The sequence below is a fragment of the Medicago sativa genome, chromosome 1 (genome assembly GCF_051527215.1).
Source record: "Medicago sativa cultivar Bolivia chromosome 1, Bolivia_mono, whole genome shotgun sequence".
Taxonomy (NCBI): domain Eukaryota; kingdom Viridiplantae; phylum Streptophyta; class Magnoliopsida; order Fabales; family Fabaceae; genus Medicago; species Medicago sativa.
Window position 1 is genome coordinate 64,526,763 of NC_140749.1, and position 22,297 is coordinate 64,549,059.

The 22,297-nt window shown below is 34.6% G+C and overlaps 1 protein-coding gene and 1 pseudogene across 1 annotated transcript; both read right to left on the reverse strand.

The window, feature by feature from the left end:
* Positions 1 to 5: 5 nt before the first annotated feature.
* Positions 6 to 5,009, reverse strand: LOC146956380 (hyoscyamine 6-beta-hydroxylase-like). The gene is made up of 4 exons (XM_085728656.1): positions 4,718 to 5,009; positions 2,789 to 3,039; positions 763 to 1,084; positions 6 to 514 (listed from the first exon to the last, which is right to left on the reverse strand). Exons 1-4 carry the CDS (start codon positions 4,919 to 4,921, stop codon positions 257 to 259), a joined length of 1,035 nt encoding a protein of 344 aa, XP_085584782.1. The 5' UTR covers positions 4,922 to 5,009; the 3' UTR covers positions 6 to 256.
* A 13,461-nt stretch (positions 5,010 to 18,470) lies between these two features.
* LOC146956381 (uncharacterized) lies at positions 18,471 to 22,195 on the reverse strand (annotated as a pseudogene).
* Between the last annotated feature and the right edge of the window lie 102 nt (positions 22,196 to 22,297).

The following is a 22,297-nucleotide window of genomic DNA, read 5'->3' on the forward strand; positions in this document are numbered from 1 at the left end:
CGAAATGTTTATAACTTACAATGTTTATTTTAGAACGAAAAATAATACAGAGACGAAAGTTAAAAACACGCGAACTTACATGGACAATTTACATATTTAAGCCTTTTGTAAATGAAATTTTCTTGGATGTAAATAAATCATGAATTATTAAAAAAAATAAAAAATAAATAAGGTGTCCAACAGCATTAAATCATCAATTTATTCAAAAAAACATAACATAATCAAATGATACTTTTTGCCTTTCACAATATTTCCTTTAATCCTTTGGTTCCTCTTCCTCATAGGATTTCAGCACCATATCCATGTCACCATGTTTCTTAAAGAAGCGAGTGAGCAACTCCTTGTATTTGTAAGACTTATAAATAGGTGGATTGTGTTCATCAATGAGATCTTTTGTTGGTTCAATGAAACAATCACCTGATGGAGCTATAAAAAAGGCAGCAGTTGTGCGAGCTTGTTCTGAATTTGTCACAACTCTATGTTCCACACTTTTTAGCTTTCCATTAGTGATTATCTGTATCCAATATTGTAATCCATCACAAGTCAACAAAATTTGCCAATTTACATAAATTATTAAGAGCCATGATTGAAATGAAAAAATACAAAAATTTTCCTTCATGAGATAGTAATAAATTAGTCCCTATAGGGTTATTAATATTTCAAAGTTCTCAAATCTACAAAATGGTCAGCAAGATAGTTCTTTTCCCACATAATTTAAAGAATTAAAATGATAGTAAGTGATGATAAATGCATTAAGCGTACCTGCAAGGCGTAGCCTATGTTGATAACAAATGCATGAGGAATAGCATCAACAGCAATCCACTCTCCATCCTTAAGTACTTGAAGCCCACATATATCTTCTTGTTGTAAAACGGTGATGAGGTAAGCATCAAAGTGTTTGGTTATACCAAGTGTTAAACTTGGATCAGGGCATGGTGGATAATGATTAAGTTGGATAACCAATGAATCACTAAGATTATCATTGTCGAAATATCCACACTCCAAACCCAGCCCTTCACTAATCAAATTCATGATCCTTGAACCCAACTCCTTAATTTTAGTTGAATAATCCCCAACACACTCTCTGCAAGAAAAAATATATATATATTTATTGGATGGATTGAAGAACCCATCAATCTATTTATAATCCATCAAAAATTTAGTAAAACAATCAAATCAAACCATCATCCATTTCAAACAAGCATCACTTTTAGTCTATACTTTTGAGTCAACTCATGTGTGTAGCCTTCATATTTTTTAATGAAAATTTCATTTACAAATATGAAGGCTACACAAGAGTTGACTTAAAGGTAGTGACCAAAAGTGGTAATGGAAATTTTTTAGGAGACCAAAAGTTGAAGAAATTTTTTAGAGGGATTAAAACACAAAGTTGATATATTTTTAGAGATAAAAACATATTTAACCATAGCATTAATATTTGGAAACTGAATATAAAAATGTATTTAAAAATTTGTTGAGGGTTTTATAATTATGGACATACAAAATTTTAAAATTGTCTTATAATTAAGCTCAGAGAGAATATGACAATTCATGAATTACTAAACATTCTAATGTGAGCAAGCTTATACTTATCTTAATTGGGGCATATACTAATAAATTTACTGATCTAACTAATCAGGGGCGGAGCCACACATGATTATACCCTCTTTTTTTTCCTTTTTCTTTCATATACTAGGTCTCAAACAATTGGTTATAACCGTTATATACTATATATGTCTAAAGTATGTGAAGATTCTTTATATGGTCTATCGGTATGTATGGGTTGCTTATATCAATACGCGCGACCTGGTTTCACTGCCATCGTGCTCGTTTTCCTGCATTTTTAGTATTGCCTCCGTCACTAAATATAAGTTTATTTTGAGAAATTTTTTGTCTCTTTTTATAAGACCATTTTGGTATTTTCAAGTACATTAATTAATTCTTTACCAATACACTCTTATTTATTTTAAGGAAAAGCTAAATAATGCCCTTGGGGCATTGGTTAAGATGATAAAAATAGAAACATTGCATTGGAAAATGATGACAAGTGAAGAATTTAACTTTTTAAAAGTCAAAATATTGTTGAATTCGATGTAAATATACTACTTTTGGTTTCCTTAACCATTGCCCTGAGGGCACTGGTTAGCAAGACCCTTTATTTTGTGGGTCTTGCTAACAAGTGCCCTAAGGGCATTGTTTAAGGAACCCACAAAAGGAAATTATGTCTTGAAAATACAAGTCAAACAATTGTTAAAGTTATAATCGTACAATTTCCAATGCAAAAGTTGCTACTTTTAAATGTTTAAACAATGCCCTTAGGGCACTTGTTAGCATTTTCCTTATTTTATATCTTTTTCTTCAATCAACATTAAATACTATGTTGAAACATACACTAACACTCTCTCTTAAAGGATAAAATTGTAAAAACAATAGCAATTACAAACAAACTTATTATCACTTTCAATTTTCTTAATTCCTATTATTTTTCTAAAAAGGACCTTATAATTAGGAACAAATGGAGGATGATTTAGTTCATAGTTTCTTTCATAATTCAGCCACACCTAAACATTATGTCTCGATCCGTCCCTGTAACTAAACTAATATACTCCGTTCAATCACTATTATAAACAAAACTTTATTTTTTATATTCATTGAACAATTGCTAGTATTAATCAGAGAGGTTGCAAGTAGTGAAATTGTTATGTCGACTATTTAATTAAGTTAAAGACTAGTTAATATATGTTGAATTGATATTCTCAAGTAATAATCAATGTTTTCATGCATTTACCTGTATGTAGTTGGATATTCAGGCCACAAGTGTTGCCACTCCTCCAAAGGATAAGCTGGGTGCCTAAGAGTGTCCCTCCATAGATGAACCTTATCAAATTCATATTTGAAAGTGCTAGAAAACATCTTACATGTCTTCAAATTGTCCTCAGGATACAAGTCGTGCTTGTATTCATTAGGCTTCTCAAACACCTCCTTAAAAACACTCATTGTTTCCTTCATTTCATCCAACGAGAGACCATGATTGATAACCTATTTTAATAAAAAAAAAATGTCGGGATTTATATTAGACACATTGGCGGAGCCATATATATAATGGCCAGGGGGTTCAATTGCACCTTCTCAACTCTTCAAATTTACACCTATTTTATTATATGTTCATTGTCTTGAACCCCCTCAAACAGGGCCGTTTTTGAGATTTTAGTGGTCTGGGACGAACCTACAATTTAGGTCCCAACTAATAAATATATATAAACATCAAACTTGATACAAAAAATTAAACATATTTTTAAGGCATAATAGACCTCTAAAAAGAAAAATTTGGGGCTCAAATTTCACACTTATTTTTTAGGGCCTAGGGCGGTCGCCCTCTTCGCCCTACCCCAGATACGGCCCTGCCCTCAAAATTAGGCCTTGCACCATATTGCATTGACTCTCTCCTCTCTTACTAGGAAAAAGTTGGCAAAGTTGTGTCTGGGCACACACTGTGACAGTAATACAATGCAGATTGCCCAAAGTTTAAGTCAAAGTAAAAAATATCATTTTATATTATAAATTGATGATAGATTGGAATCAAAACAAAATACCTTGAATGGAAATTAAATCTGGCTATAATAACGAACATGATATCTGTAGTTTCAAGTATAGTTAGCATAGAAAATGTATAAGATATTTAGCATTGTGTTTTCAAATTTTAACTGATAAATATTCTATGATGGAAAAAAAATGTAAGATGTGGAAATTTTTCTTAAAAAAATATAAATATATTTTAATATTTATAATTTTACGACATTTATCTTTAAATATTTAACTTTTCTATTGTCTCTAAATAGGCAAACAAATATGGTGATCCATGAATGTGTAAGACACTTTTACTGTACTCTTTAAATGTATCGAAATTGTAAACATATTTATATAGTGCATCTTTTTTTGTGTAATTTTATAGATTAAATTGAACAATGACAAAACATATTCTAAGATAAAATTGACTATCTAATAACTAATTTGATGATCAAAATGATTACTAAAAGAGACATTTGTGAATGTAGTTACAATTTTGATACATTCAGAGATTAATATGATAGCGAAATACACATTCAAGATAAAAATTTGGTAGTTTGAAATTTTGAACCCTGATCTAGGGTCCTAGCAACGCCCTGTGTTGCTTAGTATACTTAGGGCTAAATTATGTTTTTGGTCCCTTAACTATTTAATTAGTATCGTTTTGGTCCCTTAATTAAAATTTGATTTATTTTGGTATCTTAACTTCTCTCTGTTACACATTTTGGTCATTTCCGTTAGTTTTAATTCAAAAACATTAGGTTTTCTTCATTTTCTTCTGGAATTTTTCTTGGATTTTTGCTGTTGAAAGTCGATGGATATGATATGAAGATGAAGAAGAGGAGAAGAAGATGAAGAAAACGTAACGTTTTTAAATTAAAACTAACAAAAAGGACCAAAATGTGTAAGGAAAGAGAGTTAAGATACCAAAATAAATCAAATTTTAATTAAGGGACCAAAGCGATACTAATTAAATAGTTAAGGGACTTGTACCAAAAAAAAAAAAAATAGTTAAGGGACCAAAAATGCAATTTAGCCTATATTTAGAGGGAAAATATATATATATATATATATATATATATATATATATATATATATATATATATATATTTAATCTTAAAATGAAAATCAAAAAATTTAGTATGAATACCTGAAAGAATCCAAACTCCTCAGCAGCCTTGATAATTTGTTGAATTGATTTGGTTCTATCCCCATTTTGTGCTTCACTAAGATCAATTATTGGGATGGTTTTGTTGATTGCGATTTTGAAATGCCCTGGTCTTGTTTCTGGTGGGAATACATAGTCCTCAGGCACAGATTTGATGCTTGACCGGTTTGAAATAAATTTCTCCATATCCCCTTTGAAGTAGCTTGATTATGCTTTTTTTTTTTTTGGTACAAGCTTGATTATGCTTTATTAGTATACAATACACTGTGTTAGTAATGGTAAAAACTGGGGAGGGGATGTATTTATGATGGAGAAGAACAATGAATCACGTTGCATTATTATATTTTTTTCTGACAGCTAAATGTGATGCATTATTAATTTATTATTATTGTTGCATTATTGTTGTTATTATTATTATTAATAAGGAATGCAAACAAATGTACGAGAAACACTTGTTAAAGAATTAAAATTAAAACCAAGACATTATCTCGAATTGGGGCATTATATTATTAGGAATATGTTAAGGAGTGCACTAAGGGTAATTTTTAAGAATTTTAGATAGTAAATTTTTATAGAAACTTCTCAAAAATTAAAGTATTAAACTTTTTCAATGAATAGTGTCCTCAACAAAAAATTTAAGCCTTGTATTTAAAATAACATTTTTCACACTTTTAAGTTTTTAATTATACAAGTTTTACAAAATTCTTACTATACTTGTTTCCTTAGCTAATGTCCTGGTGGCATTAGTTAACATTTTTCTATAGTAGTACTAGTATATTTATCCGGCGTTGCCCGGGTTAGACATATAACTTTGTATAATTGAAAATTTATATATCCACAGACAAATATAATTAACTGGATTTAGTAAAATTATTAACATATATAGAATAAAATAAACATTTTTTAAGTATCTGGACTTGCAAAAATTTAGAAACGACTGTGTGTTCCTATAGACTATTGGGTTCACGGTGTCCACTATAATGGCATGCGCCAATTATGAATGGATGTCAATCCATACTGCTATAATGACACTCACCAATTATGAATGTCCGCTATACTGGGTTCACACACAAAACAACATAAAAGATCAACATAAGCAAAAATACCTATTGCTAAACTACGGAACTGGTGATAATAATAATAATAATAATAATAATAATAATAATAATAATAATAATAATAATAATAATAATAATAATAATAATAATAATATATTAATAATAATAAAACAAAATAGGAATGGATGCCAATGAATAAGAATGAAGAGAAGAGCGGTATTGTTGAATCAGAAGAAAAAAAATAGTATAAGTGTTAGTTCAAGGACCTGAAACAGAAACAATAGTATAGGTGTTAGTTCAAGGACCTGAAACTTGTAGGTGTTTGTAATGGATGCCAGAAACAATAGTTCAAGGACCTGAAAGAAAAAAAAACAATCAGTAAACTTACTCGTAGGTGTTAGTTCCATATTATATTATATATATAAAAATAAAAATCTAAGCATAATTAGAAGAAATAATAGTATAGGTGTTTGTGTCAAACCTGAAGAAAGAAAAAGCTTAGATCAAAAGAAGGTTTGAGTTTCGGTTTCTGCTCAAAATATGTGATTATGGTGATTAACAAAATCTCATTTATTTATAGTTAAAAAAAACGAAGCCTTTTTTTCCTCAATGAAAAAACTAATTGAATAATATGGTGTTAAAAGATTAGATAGTAACTAATTGAAACTTCTTTTCCTAAAATAAAGAAAGAAAGAAAAATTTTAATGGATAGTATTGAAAGTATTATATATAGTTTGTTGAGATATTTTGGCTACATAAAATATTAGAAATTAAATATAAAATTAAATAAAATATTCAGTGGATAAAATCAAAAGTTTGTTGAGATATTTATGTCAAATAAAATAAAGAAAAAATAATAAAAATATTGAGAATAAACGTGGAAGTGACACGTGGCATAAAAAACCTTACTTTATATATATAATATATATTATTGATGATATATACTATTGATAGGTGTTAGTTCAAGGACCAGAAACAATAGAACTCGTAGGTGTTTGTAATGGATGCCAGAAACAATAGTTCAAGGACCTGAAAGAAAAAAAAAACAATTAGTAAACTTAGGTGTTAGTTCCATCTTATATTATATATATATATATATATATATATATATATATATATATATATATATATATATATATATATATATAGCTAAGCATAATTAGAAGAAATAATAGTATAGGTGTTTGTGTCAAACCTGAAGAAAGAAAAAGTTTAGATCAAAAGAAGGTTTGAGTTTCGATTTCTGCTCAAAATATGTGATTATGGTGATTAACAAAATCTCATTTATTTATAGTTAAAAAAAACGAAGCCTTTTTTTCCTCAATGAAAAAACTAATTGAATAATATGGTGTTAAAAGATTAGATAGTAACTAATTAAAACTTCTTTTCCTAAAAGAAAGAAAAAAAAAATTAATGGATAGTATTGAAAGTATTATGTATAGTTTGTTGAGATATTTTGACTACATAAAATATTAGAAATTAAATATAAAATTAAATAAAATATTCAGTGGATAAAATCAAAAGTTTGTTGAGATATTTATGTCAAATAAAATATAGAAAAAATAATAAAAATATTGAGAATAAACGTGGAAGTGACACGTGGCATAAAAAACCTTACTTTATATATATACTACTAGTTTAGAGACCCGGCGTTGCCCGGGTTAGATATTAAATAGTAAGTTTTATAAGTTTGTGTGCACGAATACACATGTAAGTATATTAGATTGAATTTATTTAAATTTACAGTTATAATAATATCTTAAAAATATATATAAATGATGACAGCCCCTACCCCTCACCATGCATTAAAGGCGACACTTTGAGCATAAAAATTAATCAAGAGGAGTACCGTAAGGGTGTGGAAGATTGCAAATATGCATTAAGGGCTCGTTTAACTCTTAACAAAGGGGAGAAGCCGTATTCAGCCCGTGATCTCAGCAGCAAGATTAGTAAGTTATGGACAACAATGGCCAGTTGGAAGATGGTGCCTCTTGGTAAGGGGTATTATGATTTTATCTTTAATTCGGCGGAGGATTATAGGAAGATTTGGGCAGTAGGCACCGTTAATCTTAAGCCGGGTTTGCTAAGGTTATCACAGTGGACTAAAGATTTCAAGTATCAGACACAAAAGCAAACACATGTATCACTTTGGATCCGTTTAGTGGAGCTGCCACAGGAATATTGGCGGGAGCGAACGTTGAAGGAAATTGCGAGTGCGGTTGGGACTCCAATAGATATTGATGGACCTACTAGAAACCGTACTTTTGGGCACTATGCTAGAATTCTTGTCGACATTGACCTTTCAAAGAAATTGTATGATGAAATCCTAGTCGAAAGAGAGGACTTCGCTTTCAAAGTGGAAGTGCAATATGAGAGAATGCCTTTATTTTGTCAACACTGTCACTCTATTGGGCACAATATTTCATCATGTCGTTGGTTGCATCCGCAACCGCCGAAAGACAAGAATGATCGTGGGAAACAGATTGTCGTTGCCGACTCAGATCCTAAACATCCTATTCGGCAAAAAGGAAGCAAAAATGATGTGGGTCCTTCTTCTGGTAACACTAGCACATGGGTTCCGGTTCCGGTTGTTTCGACTGTTACTACCACTCTTAGAGTTCCGGACACCGCAACTACTGCCCCTATACCCACATCATCGGTTTCAGTTTCACTGGCATCACCGGCTCCATTGTCTACTTCATTTTTGAACCCGGTTAGCTCATCTTTGGTGGCCACATCTCAATTTGATAGATCGAATAACTTCAGCATCCCTTTACACAATGTGTTTGATTTAATAACTCCTCGGGAGGTGTCACATACTATGCCAGTGCTTGAGCCTGTTTCCCTTGAAGCGCACGTTGACGTGCAATCTGTAGAAGCGGGGAGGTCGCATCAGACGCAGCGGGAGGAGTTGGAGAACCCCGTTGTAACTAATGCTTCCAATACGCTTCTGGATAGTGTGCAACACAATCATGAGAGACCTATGGAGCTGGGGGAGAGTCCTAAGGTTTCTAATGAGCGTGGAGCATATTCATCCCCTCCTGGGCGTGAGGACGTACGACCTAACGGGGTGGATCAGACACATCAGACATCACGGGCGGTGTTGGAGAACCCCGTGATAGAAGATAAGTCTGCAACACTTCAGGATGGTGTGGAACATGATCATGTGAGCCCACGGGAGCTGGAGGAGAGTCCCAAGGGTGCTCGTGATACTGTTCCAAGACCATTCACGGATACGCATGACGGCATGCATGAAGAGTTGGATGATAAACAGGAAGACCAAGAAAATCCAGCCCGTGTTATTGATGTCACTATTGAGAATTTTAATGGGTCTTTGGAAGGTACAGTTGAGGTTCCTATTTCTCAAATTCAACCTTTGCCAACCGAAACAACTTCTTGTGTTGCAGTTGGGGGCAGCAGCGTAACACATGATCAGCATGTGGTAGTTCTACAAAGGCAGGAAGTTCATCCCAGTAAAAATATACAACATGGGTTAGATTTGTGGGAGAGAGTTCGTGAGTATGATGCTCGTTCAGCAGCTGAAGCTTCGGAGGGTAGCATGCAGGTTCTCACTAGAAATCAGAAACAGAAGGTTAAGGTTAAGCAAGTCCTCAATCAGCAGCCATCCAAACCCCGTGCACGGGGAGATAGAAAACCGCCTTCCCAATGAATTTTCTCTATTGGAATGCTAGAGGTATCGGTAACAATGATACTCAGATTGCTTTAAAAAATTTATTTTTGTCTCATAAACCTGTGGTTATTTTTATTGCGGAGCCAATGGTCAATTTTGATCGCATTCCTTCTTGGTATTGGCCGACTATAGGTGTTTCAAAATATTGTATTAATAACAGGGGCCCTTTGTTGCCTAATCTCTGGGCTCTGTGGGGAAATGATTTATTAGCAACAGTAATATTTGTGTCTGATCAGTGCATTGCTTTGGAGATATCTTGTTATCAGTCAACTGTTTTTATTGCTGCGGTTTATGCAAGTACCTATTATTTGAAGCGAAGGCAAATTTGGGCAGACCTCACGCATCTTCAAGGGTGTTTCCAAGGACCGTGGATGTTTGTTGGTGATTTCAATGCGGTTTTAGGAGCTCATGAGAAAAGGGGAAGGCGTCCTCCTCCTAATCTTTCTTGTGAAGATTTCTTAAATTGGTCAAATGCAAATATTCTCCATCATCTTCCAACATTAGGTTCTTTTTTCACTTGGACAAATGGCAGATTTGGTGATGATAATGTGGCTCTTCGGCTCGATAGGGCTGTTTGTAATGATGATTGGTTAAACTTTTGGCGGAATTCTACTTGTACAGCTTTGGTTAGACATCAGTCTGACCACAACCCATTGTTGGTCTCGGTTGTGTTCTCCGTGGTTAAGCATGCAACACCTTTCAAGTTCTTTAAAATGTGGGCTGCTCATGATGATTGTCGAAATTTAGTGATGGAGTCTTGGTCCAAAGGTGTTAGAGGGCAGGGCATGGCGCGGTTTCAAGCTAAGCTTAGAAATGTTAAAAATGATTTTAGAGTTTGGAACCGTACGGTTTTTGGTGATGTGGATAGACAAGTGCATCTTGCTGTGGATGAAGTGAATAGAATTCAACACTTAATTGATTCCGAAGGGTTTTCAGATCAGCTATATATGCAAGACTTGGAGGCGCAACTTTTATTGACAAAGGCTTTAAATTTACAGGAGCAATTATGGAAAGAGAAGGCCCGTGATCAAAACTTTGTTAATGGTGACCGCAATACGGCTTATTTTCATAGGGTCGCTAAAATTCGTGAAGCTACAAAGACCATTTCTTTTTTGCAGGATGGTAACAATGTTATTACTGATTCCGCGGAGATAGAATTGCATGCTCTTTCTTATTTTCAGGCAATCTTCAGCATGGACAATAATTGTGTTCAAAATACTCTGGTGGATGAGGTGATTCCTACTTTGGTGACGGATGCTGACAATGTTATGTTGGGGCGGCTTCCCTTGAGAAAAGAGATTAAAGATGCAGTTTTTTCCCTAAATGGTGATGGAGCTCCGGGTCCAGATGGGTTTGGTGGGCATTTCTATCAAACCTTTTGGGATGTGATAGGAGATGATGTGGTGAACTCGGTTGAAGATTTCTTCCGGAATGGATTGATTCCAGCAAATATTAACTCTAATATGATTGTGTTAATTCCGAAATGTCCAGGGGCTAAGTCTATGGGAGATTATAGACCTATAGCTCTCGCAAATTTTCATTTTAAAATAGTTACGAAGATTGTGGCGGATAGGTTATCTGTTATTACTTCGAGGATTATATCTGTTGAACAAAGGGGATTTGTGCGGGATAGAAATATTTCAGAGTGCATCATCCTGGCTTCAGAAGCGATAAATGCCCTTGATAGGAAACAATACGGTGGTAATATTGCTCTCAAAGTTGACATCTCAAAGGCATTTGATACGTTAGATTGGAATTTCCTGGTAATGGTGTTGAATAATTTCGGCTTCTCTCCTATTTTTGTGAATTGGATTCTTGAAATTTTACAATCAGCTCGTCTGTCCATTTTGATCAATGGGAAAGCAGTTGGATTTTTCAGTTGTTCTCGTGGAGTTCGTCAAGGAGATCCCCTATCCCCTCTTCTTTTTTGTTTAGCCGAGGAGGTGCTTAGCAGAGCTCTCTCGGTTTCTACAGCAAGGGGTCGCCTCATTCCTATGTCATACTGCCGTGGTACTAATCTTCCAACTCATGTTCTTTATGCCGATGACATTATGATTTTTTGCACAGGGTTAAAGAGTAATGTCCGAGAACTTCTTCATATTTTTCGCAAATATTCAGAGGTGTCGGGTCAGATGGTGAACAATGCTAAAAGCCGTTTTTTCACGGGTAACATGTCTGTATCTCGTAAAAATATGATTGCTGGTCTATTGGGTTTCAATGCAGGGGCTGTTCCTTTTCTTTATCTAGGGTGTCCTATATTTCAAGGAAAACCAAAGGTGGCTCATTTCCGAATGATTACTGACAAAATTAAGAACAAATTAGCTACTTGGAAAGGCAATATTCTCTCAATTATGGGCAGGGTGCAGCTTGTTAAATCAATAATACATGGGATGCTGGTTTACTCCTTCCATGTTTATCTTTGGCCTTCACGCTTGCTGCGTTTGCTGGACACTTGGTTAAAGAATTTTATTTGGAGCGGCGATGTGCTTACTAAAAAAATCTGCACTGTTTCGTGGAGTGTGATGTGTCGTTCTTGGGAGGAAGGTGGGCTGAATCTCAAGCCTACGAGATTGATAAATGAAGCGCTAATTTTTAAGTTGTCGTGGGACTTATTGGACGGCAATTCTCAATGGTCCATGCTTTTCAAGAGGCGTTACTTCTCTAATGGTAAGCCTAATTTACGTTATTTTAAATCGTCGGTATGGTCGGGCATCAAGGTGCACATTGGCACAGTCTTGGCAAATTCTTTTTGGATTATAGGAACGGGGGAGAATATTAACTTCTGGACGGATAATTGGCTAGGGGAGCCGCTTGTAGATTTGATAAACATTGATTATAATCTACATCGACATCTCAAAGGGACGGTTTCGGAAGCAATTGTAGATGGAAAGTTGGTGCTGCCGCAATCGGTTTTTCTTCTTGGGGATGTGCAGGAGCGAGTGAATGGTTTGGTGCTGCCTAGAGGGCAACTACATGACGTTTTGGTTTGGCCAACTGCTGCTGATGGCAAACTGAGTTCGAAACATGCATTGTCTTTTCTTCGTCCAAGGGCCTCTTTGCTGCCTTGGGCGGAATCTATTTGGAGTTCAGCAATACCGCCTTCGCATTCTTGTATTTATTGGAGACTCCATCATGGTAAGATGCCTACGGATGAGAATCTTCGAAGTCGGGGCTGCTACATGGTATCCATTTGTAATCTTTGTATGAGTGCGGAAGAGTCATCCGAGCACCTTTTTCTCCGTTGTTCCTTTTCAATGCAGCTTTGGAACTGGATAGGAAACATGCTTCACCGGGTTATTGATTGTTCCTCGGTAGATTCTCTTCTCTCTTGCAGGCCGGCCACATGCTCTTCTCAGGTTTCGGATATTTTTTTGGCGGCTATTTTACATACGCTTCAGGTTATTTGGTGGGTTAGAAATTCCTTGCGATTTTCTTCTTCGACACCATCGTTGCATTCCGCCAAAATTCGTATACACTCCTTTATTGCAATGACTGGAAATTTTTCCAAAGGTAAGTGTATTCCTTCCGATCTAGCTTTTCTTGACTCTTTTGCGGTTTCTCCTAATTGTCGTCAAGTCAAAGACATTATTTTGGTTTTGTGGAAAGCACCTACAGCACCATGGCTTAAAGTAAACACAGATGGTTCTGTCATTGGTGAGAATGCCGCCTGTGGGGGGCTGTTTAGGGACAGTCTAGGTACTTTCCGTGGTGCTTTCTCCTGCAACATTGGTTCTCAGTCTGTGTTTTATGCGGAGGTCCTTGCCATTATTATTGCCATTGAATTTGCAGCCAGCAAGGGATGGAGGCACATATGGGTTGAAAGTGACTCATCTAGTGCTATTTTGATTTTTTCGAATGCTCTTTTGGTGCCGATTAAGTTACGTAACAGATGGCACAATGCTAGACAGTTGGGGATTCAGGTTATTTCATCTCACATATTCCGTGAAGGGAACTGTTGTGCTGACAAGCTAGCTAATATGGGACATTCCATGGTAGGAGAGATTTGGTTAGATGCACTTCCTGCTGATCTCAAATATGACTTCTTTCGAGATAGATGTGGCTTACCAAATTATAGATTCCCCTAGTTGGTTTTTGTAGTTTGGCTGTTTCTTTTTCTGTTGATTGTATATATTTTTTTCCTTGGAGGGTTTTGGTTTGGTCCCCCCTCCTTTTGTATTTTCCCCTTTTTTAATAATATTTTGAGTTAGGAGGTATAGGATGGAGGTCTCTCGGGGTGCCAACCTAGTTGGGATGTCGATGAGGACTCTTGATGCTCGCCTTTCTCCTGGTTTATCAAAAAAAAAAAAAATGATGAGATGAATGTCCAATGCAAGAATAAAAAGTGTAACAAAATCAATAATGAACTAGTCCAAGTGGTAAGAGTTTTGGGTCCCTTTAAACATGTGGTCATGAGTTTGTTTCGTGGCTCATGCGTATGAGAGAAAAAAAATCGATTGAAAGGGAATAAAATTGGTGTTTGGCAAACCTGAAAAAGGAAAAATGTTAGATGAAAAGAAGGTTTGGGGTTTCTGCTTGTGCTCAAAGTATGTAAATATGTGATTAACAAAAATTTATTTATTTATAATTAACATTTGCATTAGAATATGCTGCTAAAAGATAACATAATAACTAATCGAACCTTTTTTTTTATCAAAAATAAAAACTAATCGAACCCTTTTTTTCCTCAAACATAAAAACTAATTGAATGATACAGTGCTAAAAGATTAGCAATAACTAATTGAAGTTTCTTTTCCTAAAAACAAATAAACAAATTGAAGTCTTTTAATCATAAAATAAGATCATACATGTAAACTTTGTTGAGATATTTCTGCTACATAAAATATTAGAAATTTAAAAAAAATTTAAAGAAAATATTGAGTGGATAAGATCAAAATGTTGTTGAGATATTTATGTTAAATAAAATATTGGTTTTTCAAAATAGAAAAAATAATAGAAATATTGAGAATGAATGTGGAAGTGACATGTGACATAAGAAAACTTTACTTTATATATATACTATTGATTGATTGATTGATATTATTGATTGATTGATTGATTGATTGATGTGTAGTTTGTTGAGATATTTCTGCTACATAAAATATTAGAAATTCAATAAAAAAAAATTAAAAAAAATACTGAGTGCATAAGATCAAAAGTTTGTTGAGATATTTATGTTAAATACAATATTGGTTTTTAAAAATAGAAAAAATAATAAAAATATTGAGAATGAATGTGGAAGTGACACGTGGCATAACAAAACTTACTTTATATATATACTATTGATTGATTTAGAAATAAGGTGTTATCATAAAATGATAGTATAGGTGATTAATAATATTAAAACGCTACTGGTGAAATAATAATATTTTAGGACCTGAAATATTAATATTAAAATCAAAACGCTACTGATTAATAATATTGAAACGAAAAGGACCTAAAAAAATAGTATATGTGATAATAGTATAGGTGATTAATAATATTAAAACGCTACTGTTGAATCGAAAAGAGAAAAAAAATAGTATATGTGTTAGTTCAAGGACGTGAAACAGAAACAATAGTATAGGCGTTAGTTCAAGCACCTGAAACTCGTAGGTGTTTGTAATGGATGCCAACAACAATAGTTCAAGGACCTGGAAAAAAACAATCAGTAAACTCACTCGTAGGTGTTAGTTGCTTCTTATATTATATATAAAAATAAAAATCTAAGCATAAGTAAAAGTAAAAGAAACAATAGTATAGGTGTTTGTCAAACCTGAAGAAAGAAAAAACTTATATCAAAAGAAGGTTTGGGTTCAGTTTCTGCTCAAAATATGTGATTACGCGATTAAAAAATTCTCCTTTATTTATAGTTAAAAAAAACCGAAGCCTTTTTTTCCTCAATGAAAAAAACTAATTGAATAATATGGTGCTAAAACAGATAGTAACTAATTGAAACTTCTTTTCCTAAAAAAAAAAAAGAAATATTTAATGGATAGTATTGAAAGTATTACATATAGTTTGTTGAGACATTTTGGCTACATAAAATATTAGGAATTAAATATAAAATTAAATAAAAATATTTCAGGTCTTGAAATATTATTATTAAAATCAAAACGCTACTCATTAATAATATTAAAACGAAAAGGACCTGAAAAAATAGTATAGGTGATAATAGTATAGGTGATTAATAATATTAAAACGCTACTGTTGAAACGAAAAGGAAAAAAAAATAGTATATGTGTTAGTTCAAGGACTTTAAACAGAAACAATAGTATAGGTGTTAGTTCAAGGACCTGAAACTCGTAGGTGTTTGTAATGGATGCCAGCAACAATAGTTCAAGGACCTGAAAGAAAAAAAAACAATCGGTAAACTCACTCATAGGTGTTAGTTCCCTCTCATATTGTATATAAAAATAAAAATCTAAGCATAAGTAAAAGAAACAATAGTATATGTGTTTGTCAAACCTGAAGAAAGAAAAAGCTTAGATCAAAAGAAGGTTTGAGTTTCAGTTTCTGCTCAAAATATGTGTTTACGCGATTAAAAAATTCTCCTTTATTTATAGTTAAAAAAACAAATCGAAACGTTTTTTTTCCTCAAAGAAAAAAACTAATAGAAACTTCTTTTCCTAAAAAAAGAAAGAAAAAAAATAAAGGAAGATTTAATGGATAGTATTGAAAGTATTATATATAGTTTGTTGAGATATTTTGGCTACACAAAACATTAGGAATTAAATATAAAATTAAATAAAATATTTAGTGGATAAGATCAAAAGTTTGCTGAGATTTTTATGTCAAATAAGATGTCAAATAAAATATAGAAAAAAATATAAAAATATTGAGAATAAACGTGGAAGCGACACGTGGCATAAAAAATCTTACTTTATATATATACTATTGATTGATTGATGGATAATATTGAAAGTATTATATATAGTTTGTTGAGATATTTTGGCTACATAAAATATAAGAAATTAAATATAAAATTAAATAAAATATTCAGTGGATAAAATCAAAAGTTTGTTGAGATATTTATGTCAAATAAAATATAGAAAAAATAATAAAAATATTGAGAATAAACGTGGAAGTGACACGTGGCATAAAAAACCTTACTTTATATATATACTATTGATTAAGAAATGCTAACAAATGTTCCGGAACTTAAGGTTTCTAAAAAAAACGTATTTATTGAAAAAAAAAATTAAATTTCTATCTTTCGTGACATAAATTGGCACAATTTTCAATGAATAATTTTTATTTTTGATACTTTAACATATGTCTTTAAAGGCATATGTTAACATTTCCTAATTTATAATTCCTTAGTGAGAAAAAAGCATTTGTTAGCAACATCCTTCCTTAAGATATACATCTTACAGTCATTATTATAAACAAAAATTTACATTTTATATTCATTCAATTAATGATGTATATGATCTTTATTATAGACAATAGGGTGTATCTCTAATTCATTTGTTAGAATGACCAGGCATGAAATCTCAGATGCATTTGTTAAGATAAAAGATATTTGTACAACCATTTTGTAACAACTTTTGTGACAACTTTTTCTCTTATACTCACATTATATTTTTATTTTCTCTCTCGATTACTTTGATTTTTGTAACAATACCTATTTTTTTTTGTAAATTTATTGTCATGTAAATAGTTGTTTAAATAACAAATCATTTGTTAAAAGAAACCATGTCACAGTTTTCACATGCGTGTACTCCTTTCGCATTTGGAATTGAAAATTGTTGTTCACACATTGCATAAGGTTGTGTCACACATGTAAAATACGGTTCTGCCCCCTCGGCAGTTAACTGTCGAGGAATTTAAAACCGGCTGCAGTTAACTGCCGAGGAAATCCTCGGTAGTTAACTGTCGAGGAATCAGAAAATTTCTTCACAAGCACTGTTCATTTTCTCTTCCTCTCTCTCTCGCAAATACCAAAAAACAAAAGGAATTAAACCTAACATTTCCATCCTATAACAATAGCCTTATAGCAGGAAAGTTCTAAAAGAAAATGATATTACATAAGAACTTCTATGAAAAACTTATACACGGAGAACAAACTATAACTTGTGAGATTTTTTTTTTGTTTTTTCAATCTTCAAAAACTTATAAATTATGATTAAAAATAATTAACCCTTTAATTTTTTTTCTTTAAAGCGTGAACAAATGAGTCCTTCAATTATAGCTTTTTTCATTAAGCTTCTTCCTTTGTGTAATGTGAAGTGAAGAACAATAGATGGAAAAGTGGACTAATGTTTCAACAGCAATTAAATGAGCGATAGAGAGGAAGAGAAGATGTGAAATCTGTTTCTTTGTAGTAACAGCAATAGAAGATTTGTTCCTTTGTATTAGATGTGAAATCTGTTTCTTTAAAGCTTTTTCATTACGAACAGTGCGAGAGAGAGGAAGAGAAGATGAACAGTGCTTATGAAGAAATTTTCTGATTCCTCGGCAGTTAACTACCGAGGATTTCCTCGGCAGTTAACTGCAGCCGGTTTTAAATTCCTCTGTAGTTAACTGCCGAGGGGGCAAAACTGTATTTTATATGTGTGACACAGCCTTATGCAATGTGTCAACATCAATTTTCTTTGGAATTGGGGCATCACATGGTGAACTGAACGTAATGATCTTTCACATGCAATTTTACTATTATTTGTCTATGGGAGTTACTTTTCCCACCCTATACCTTTCCTAGCGCGCCCTATTTTTTTCCAAAATTGCCCTCGGGGAGTTCCGGATTATATAATCTGGAATGAATCAGTGCACAGAACTGAAACAGAACTGAAACAGATTTGCATGTCATTGTGGTTTTTATCATTTTTTTTCAATAAATCATTATATATGTTTGTATAAAAGACAATTAACTTAAATATTATATCAAAAAATGATTATATATATATATATATATATATATCATTATACCAAAAAAAGTTGAATTTATATCATTACACATTTCACCTAATGATATACATTTCAACTAAACTAATGATATATATCTAATCTATGGCGCCGAAAGATCAAATGGACTATCATCCACTTCAACCTTCACACCAGGAGCAGGACCAGCACCAACCCTCTTATCGGGATCAAGATTTTCAACAACGTACAACTCTTCATCATCTTCTATGACCTCAACACCCGCCGCCCGACTTAGCTCATTATAATCTGCCATCCGGCTGACATATCTATCAGGCCATGTGTCTGCATCCTCTCGATGATATTGTCTCCATAGAGCGGAAGTGGAAGGAATCAGACAACCATCCTTCAATTTCAAGGCCATAAAATGGTTGTCATTCACATATGCCAGACATATCAACGGATCGATAGTTGGAGGCGGCAGTGGACCACATAGAGGGAAAAAGGTTTCTGATTTCCCAATGGACAACACAACAACCGTTTGGCTGAATTTCTGTGCGATGAGGAACCCCATATCCGGCATTGTCATCCATTTATCCGGTGGTGCATTGCCAATACCGGAGTAGGATAGAGCGTCCAAGACCTCTTTATACCGCCTATCATCATTAATCATCCTCCGATAGCGGGCATTTTCTACACCGATAAGCTCTTTGTAAAGGTTGTACCGGACTAATACGTGAACATCAATAGTCAAGTTACGCAGGACCGCAACTGCTCGGAACCCACAATGGCCATCACCGGGTACATCCGTAACCTTTTCAATAAAGCCATGCATCCAAATTGGGATTTGGTCTTTGTGTGGTATGCGGACTTCAACGGGTGATGGCTTCTTTGGATTTTTTGGGATTGGCTTAGGAGGAGTAGGAGACATGTTGCTTTTCCGTGCACTCTTTCTACTCGTCCCTGTTGACCGTGTCTGTGAACCCTGTGTTTCTTGCTCTTAGGAGTCAACAATCTCCCATAGGGAAGGGGACCGCCTTGTCGATCGAATGCTTTGCTTATCTTTCTTTGGAGCTCCTTTGGTGATGACCTTATTTGGCGGTGGACGCATACAGGTGGTTTCCGGTAAAACAAATTGTCGGAATTGTTCTTTCAAATGCACCTTCATGTTGTAATCGGCGTCCTTGAACCGGGCCTACAATGTGTAAAAAACTGTCATTATTGTTGTTGATGGAAAACAGTCAGAAACATGTATCCTGTGACTATTACTGATAACTTCCGGATTATACAATCCGAAATACACTTGGTTATCCAGAATGTATAATCCAGAACTTCGCGATACACCCTTTGCATGAGCCTTAAATGCACTTGCATGGGGCGTAAATACTACAATTCCGGATTACATAATCCGGAATCCGTCGATTGTATCCGGATTATATAATCCGGATTTCACCAGAACAGAATACAGAAACAGAAATCCTGGGCAGAACATAAACAGAGACAGTTTTGAAAAAAAATACCTGGAGAATATCCCATTCTAGCAATAAAGAGATGTCTTCTTTTTTAAGCTTTGGGTCAACCTCGTACTCGAACCCCAACCTCTTCCAGTGGGTGTGAATTTCTTCCAAACGAATGGCGGTGCCGTTCTTGATCTTCAAAGCTAGCATACATGCACACGGTAACCCGTATGTGATCAAACTCAAACAACCACATCTTGATTTATCCGTACCAATTTCAAGTGCTTTATTGTACTCCACTACGAGATGATGCAAAGCTTCCCTTGAAATGTTCCGGATCAACCTAGTCCACAACACCTTGTATTTGAACCGATGTTCAAGCATGATAATGCTCGTCTGAAACGAAGCATGTATTGCGGTATGTTGCAACTCTAGCATGGCATGAACGGATTTCCAGTTTGTGCTCAAATCACCCATACTACTACTCAGATACTTTTTCAACCGAGCGTGTGAAAATTCAGCTCTGTTTGTTGTAGTATTTCCCGTATGAAGGTTTTTGTCAACCCAAAACCTCACAAACTTCTCCTTAACCGGATCCAAAATTGTCTTTTCAACATAATCCAAAAATTTGGGAAATTTTGCGCATACAACTTTGAACCGGGTCCAATTATCAATATATGCTTCCTCTGTGTCGGAGTCCACAATATCCATCCATGCAGCCATCACAGTCTTCACTACCGAACCAGGCTTAATCGCTTGCTCATTCTTGCCTTTGAGATCCGTCACTTTGCAATCCACTTTACACTTTGCTTTCACATTTTGTCCAATGTGATATGAGCACAACAAAGTAGTAGCTTTAGAGAAAAGCTTTTCCACAGCATTGATCAAAGCATTGTCCCTATCAGTGACAACTACTTTGGGATAGAGATCTTTGGAGTACAACATCTCACGACACCTCTCAAGAGCCCAATAAACATTGTCTTGCCTCTCAGACATCATATAGGCAAAAGCAATAGAGTATGTTTTCATGGTAGAGGTGTTACCGACAAATTCAAGCAATGGAAGACGATACTTGTTTGTCTTGTATGTGGAATCAAACACAAGCACCGTGGAGAACGTGTTAAACAACTTGATAGACTCTGGATGTGCCCAAAAAACATCACTGACTTCATCAGAATCATGATACTTCCTACAATGATAAACGTAACCATTATCAACCAAATACTTCAAGAGATGTTGCATGTCATTCCTCGTACCCCTAATGGACCGCCTATACCTATAAGTAGCATTATAAACGTGTTTGATGGTAGTTGAACTGGTACGGTTCCTCTTCTTTAAGTTGGTAAGCATTTTCCTCGGAGGAACATTTGATTCCACCATCTCTTCAAGGTGAACACGTTCATTTGGGTTTAGACGACCGGCGGTTTTATGACCTTTCAACACATCTGTCATGCCATGGTTGTGTTTACCATCACCAACTTTGAGGCTCCACTCACCACCAGTCAACAAGTAACCTCTCAGCCTAAACGGACACTCGCATTTAACCGAACCAGCTATCTCAAGCCTACTTTTTCTCTTGTACTCGGTGTATGAACCTCCCCTTTCACATATCAAAGTAACAAATGCCTTTCTTCCGTTGCCACCGTTATCGGATTTACCAATAACAATGGAAAAACCAAGCTTCCTAGCTTTCTTCCGAACCCACTCCAACAAATCATTGCGTGTTGCAAACCTGTGTTTGGTGGTAAAATGTTCTCGCTGGTCAATACAAATAGCAACAACTGGAGGAATAGGAGGAGGATCATCCTCTACTTTAGGGGGTGGTGGTGGGGGATTCTCGGATTTGGCATTTTCGGAATCATGCCCATCTTGAAGTAAAAGAAGCGGCAACACAACAGGAGGTTCATTCTGAGGTAGATCATCATTTGGGGGATCAACAGGAACAACCATGACTGAAAAGTGTGAAACAGAGTCAGAAAATGAACACAGTTTCTGCACTGGTACAATCCGGAACACGAAATCCGGAGCACATGAATGCAGTCCGGATTACATATTCCGGAAAAGTACTGCATAGATCATACAACGTGATCAAAGCTTAATCGCCTAAAAATCGACTAGGGAAAGGTTTATATACACATTACCTTTGCATTCAGTCGAAAATGATGATGTTAACCCCCTTGATGGCCAGATTGCTGCTCCAAAACTTGATTTCGCCCAAATGGAGGGTTTTTTAGAGGTGTAGGGAGTGTTTTTGATAAAGGTGGTCTGCTTCAGCTAGGTTATGGCGAACTATATATACCCTAACTGTCCGGATTACATTTTCCGGAATTAAACGTCTACTTTTCCTGCCTGGTTTGAACATAGGGTGTTTGAACACAGGGCGTGCGGATTTCCTCCTCCGGAGTGCAACCATTATATCCGGATTATGTTTTCCGGATTGTATTTTGTAACGCCCTATTTCTATTAAAGCGATAAAACACGCGAATATAACAAATATTCAAGAAATAGACGCTAC

Bases quoted from the DNA above. Each gene is read 5' to 3' on its own strand.
- LOC146956380 (XM_085728656.1), bottom strand. From the start codon at position 4,921: ATGGAGAAATTTATTTCAAACCGGTCAAGCATCAAATCTGTGCCTGAG. The intron at 3,040-4,717 runs GTATTCATACTA...TTATTAAAATAG, and splicing joins AGGAGTTTGGATTCTTTCAG to GTTATCAATCATGGTCTCTC. The intron at 1,085-2,788 runs GTAAATGCATGA...TTTTTCTTGCAG, and splicing joins GAATATCCAACTACATACAG to AGAGTGTGTTGGGGATTATT.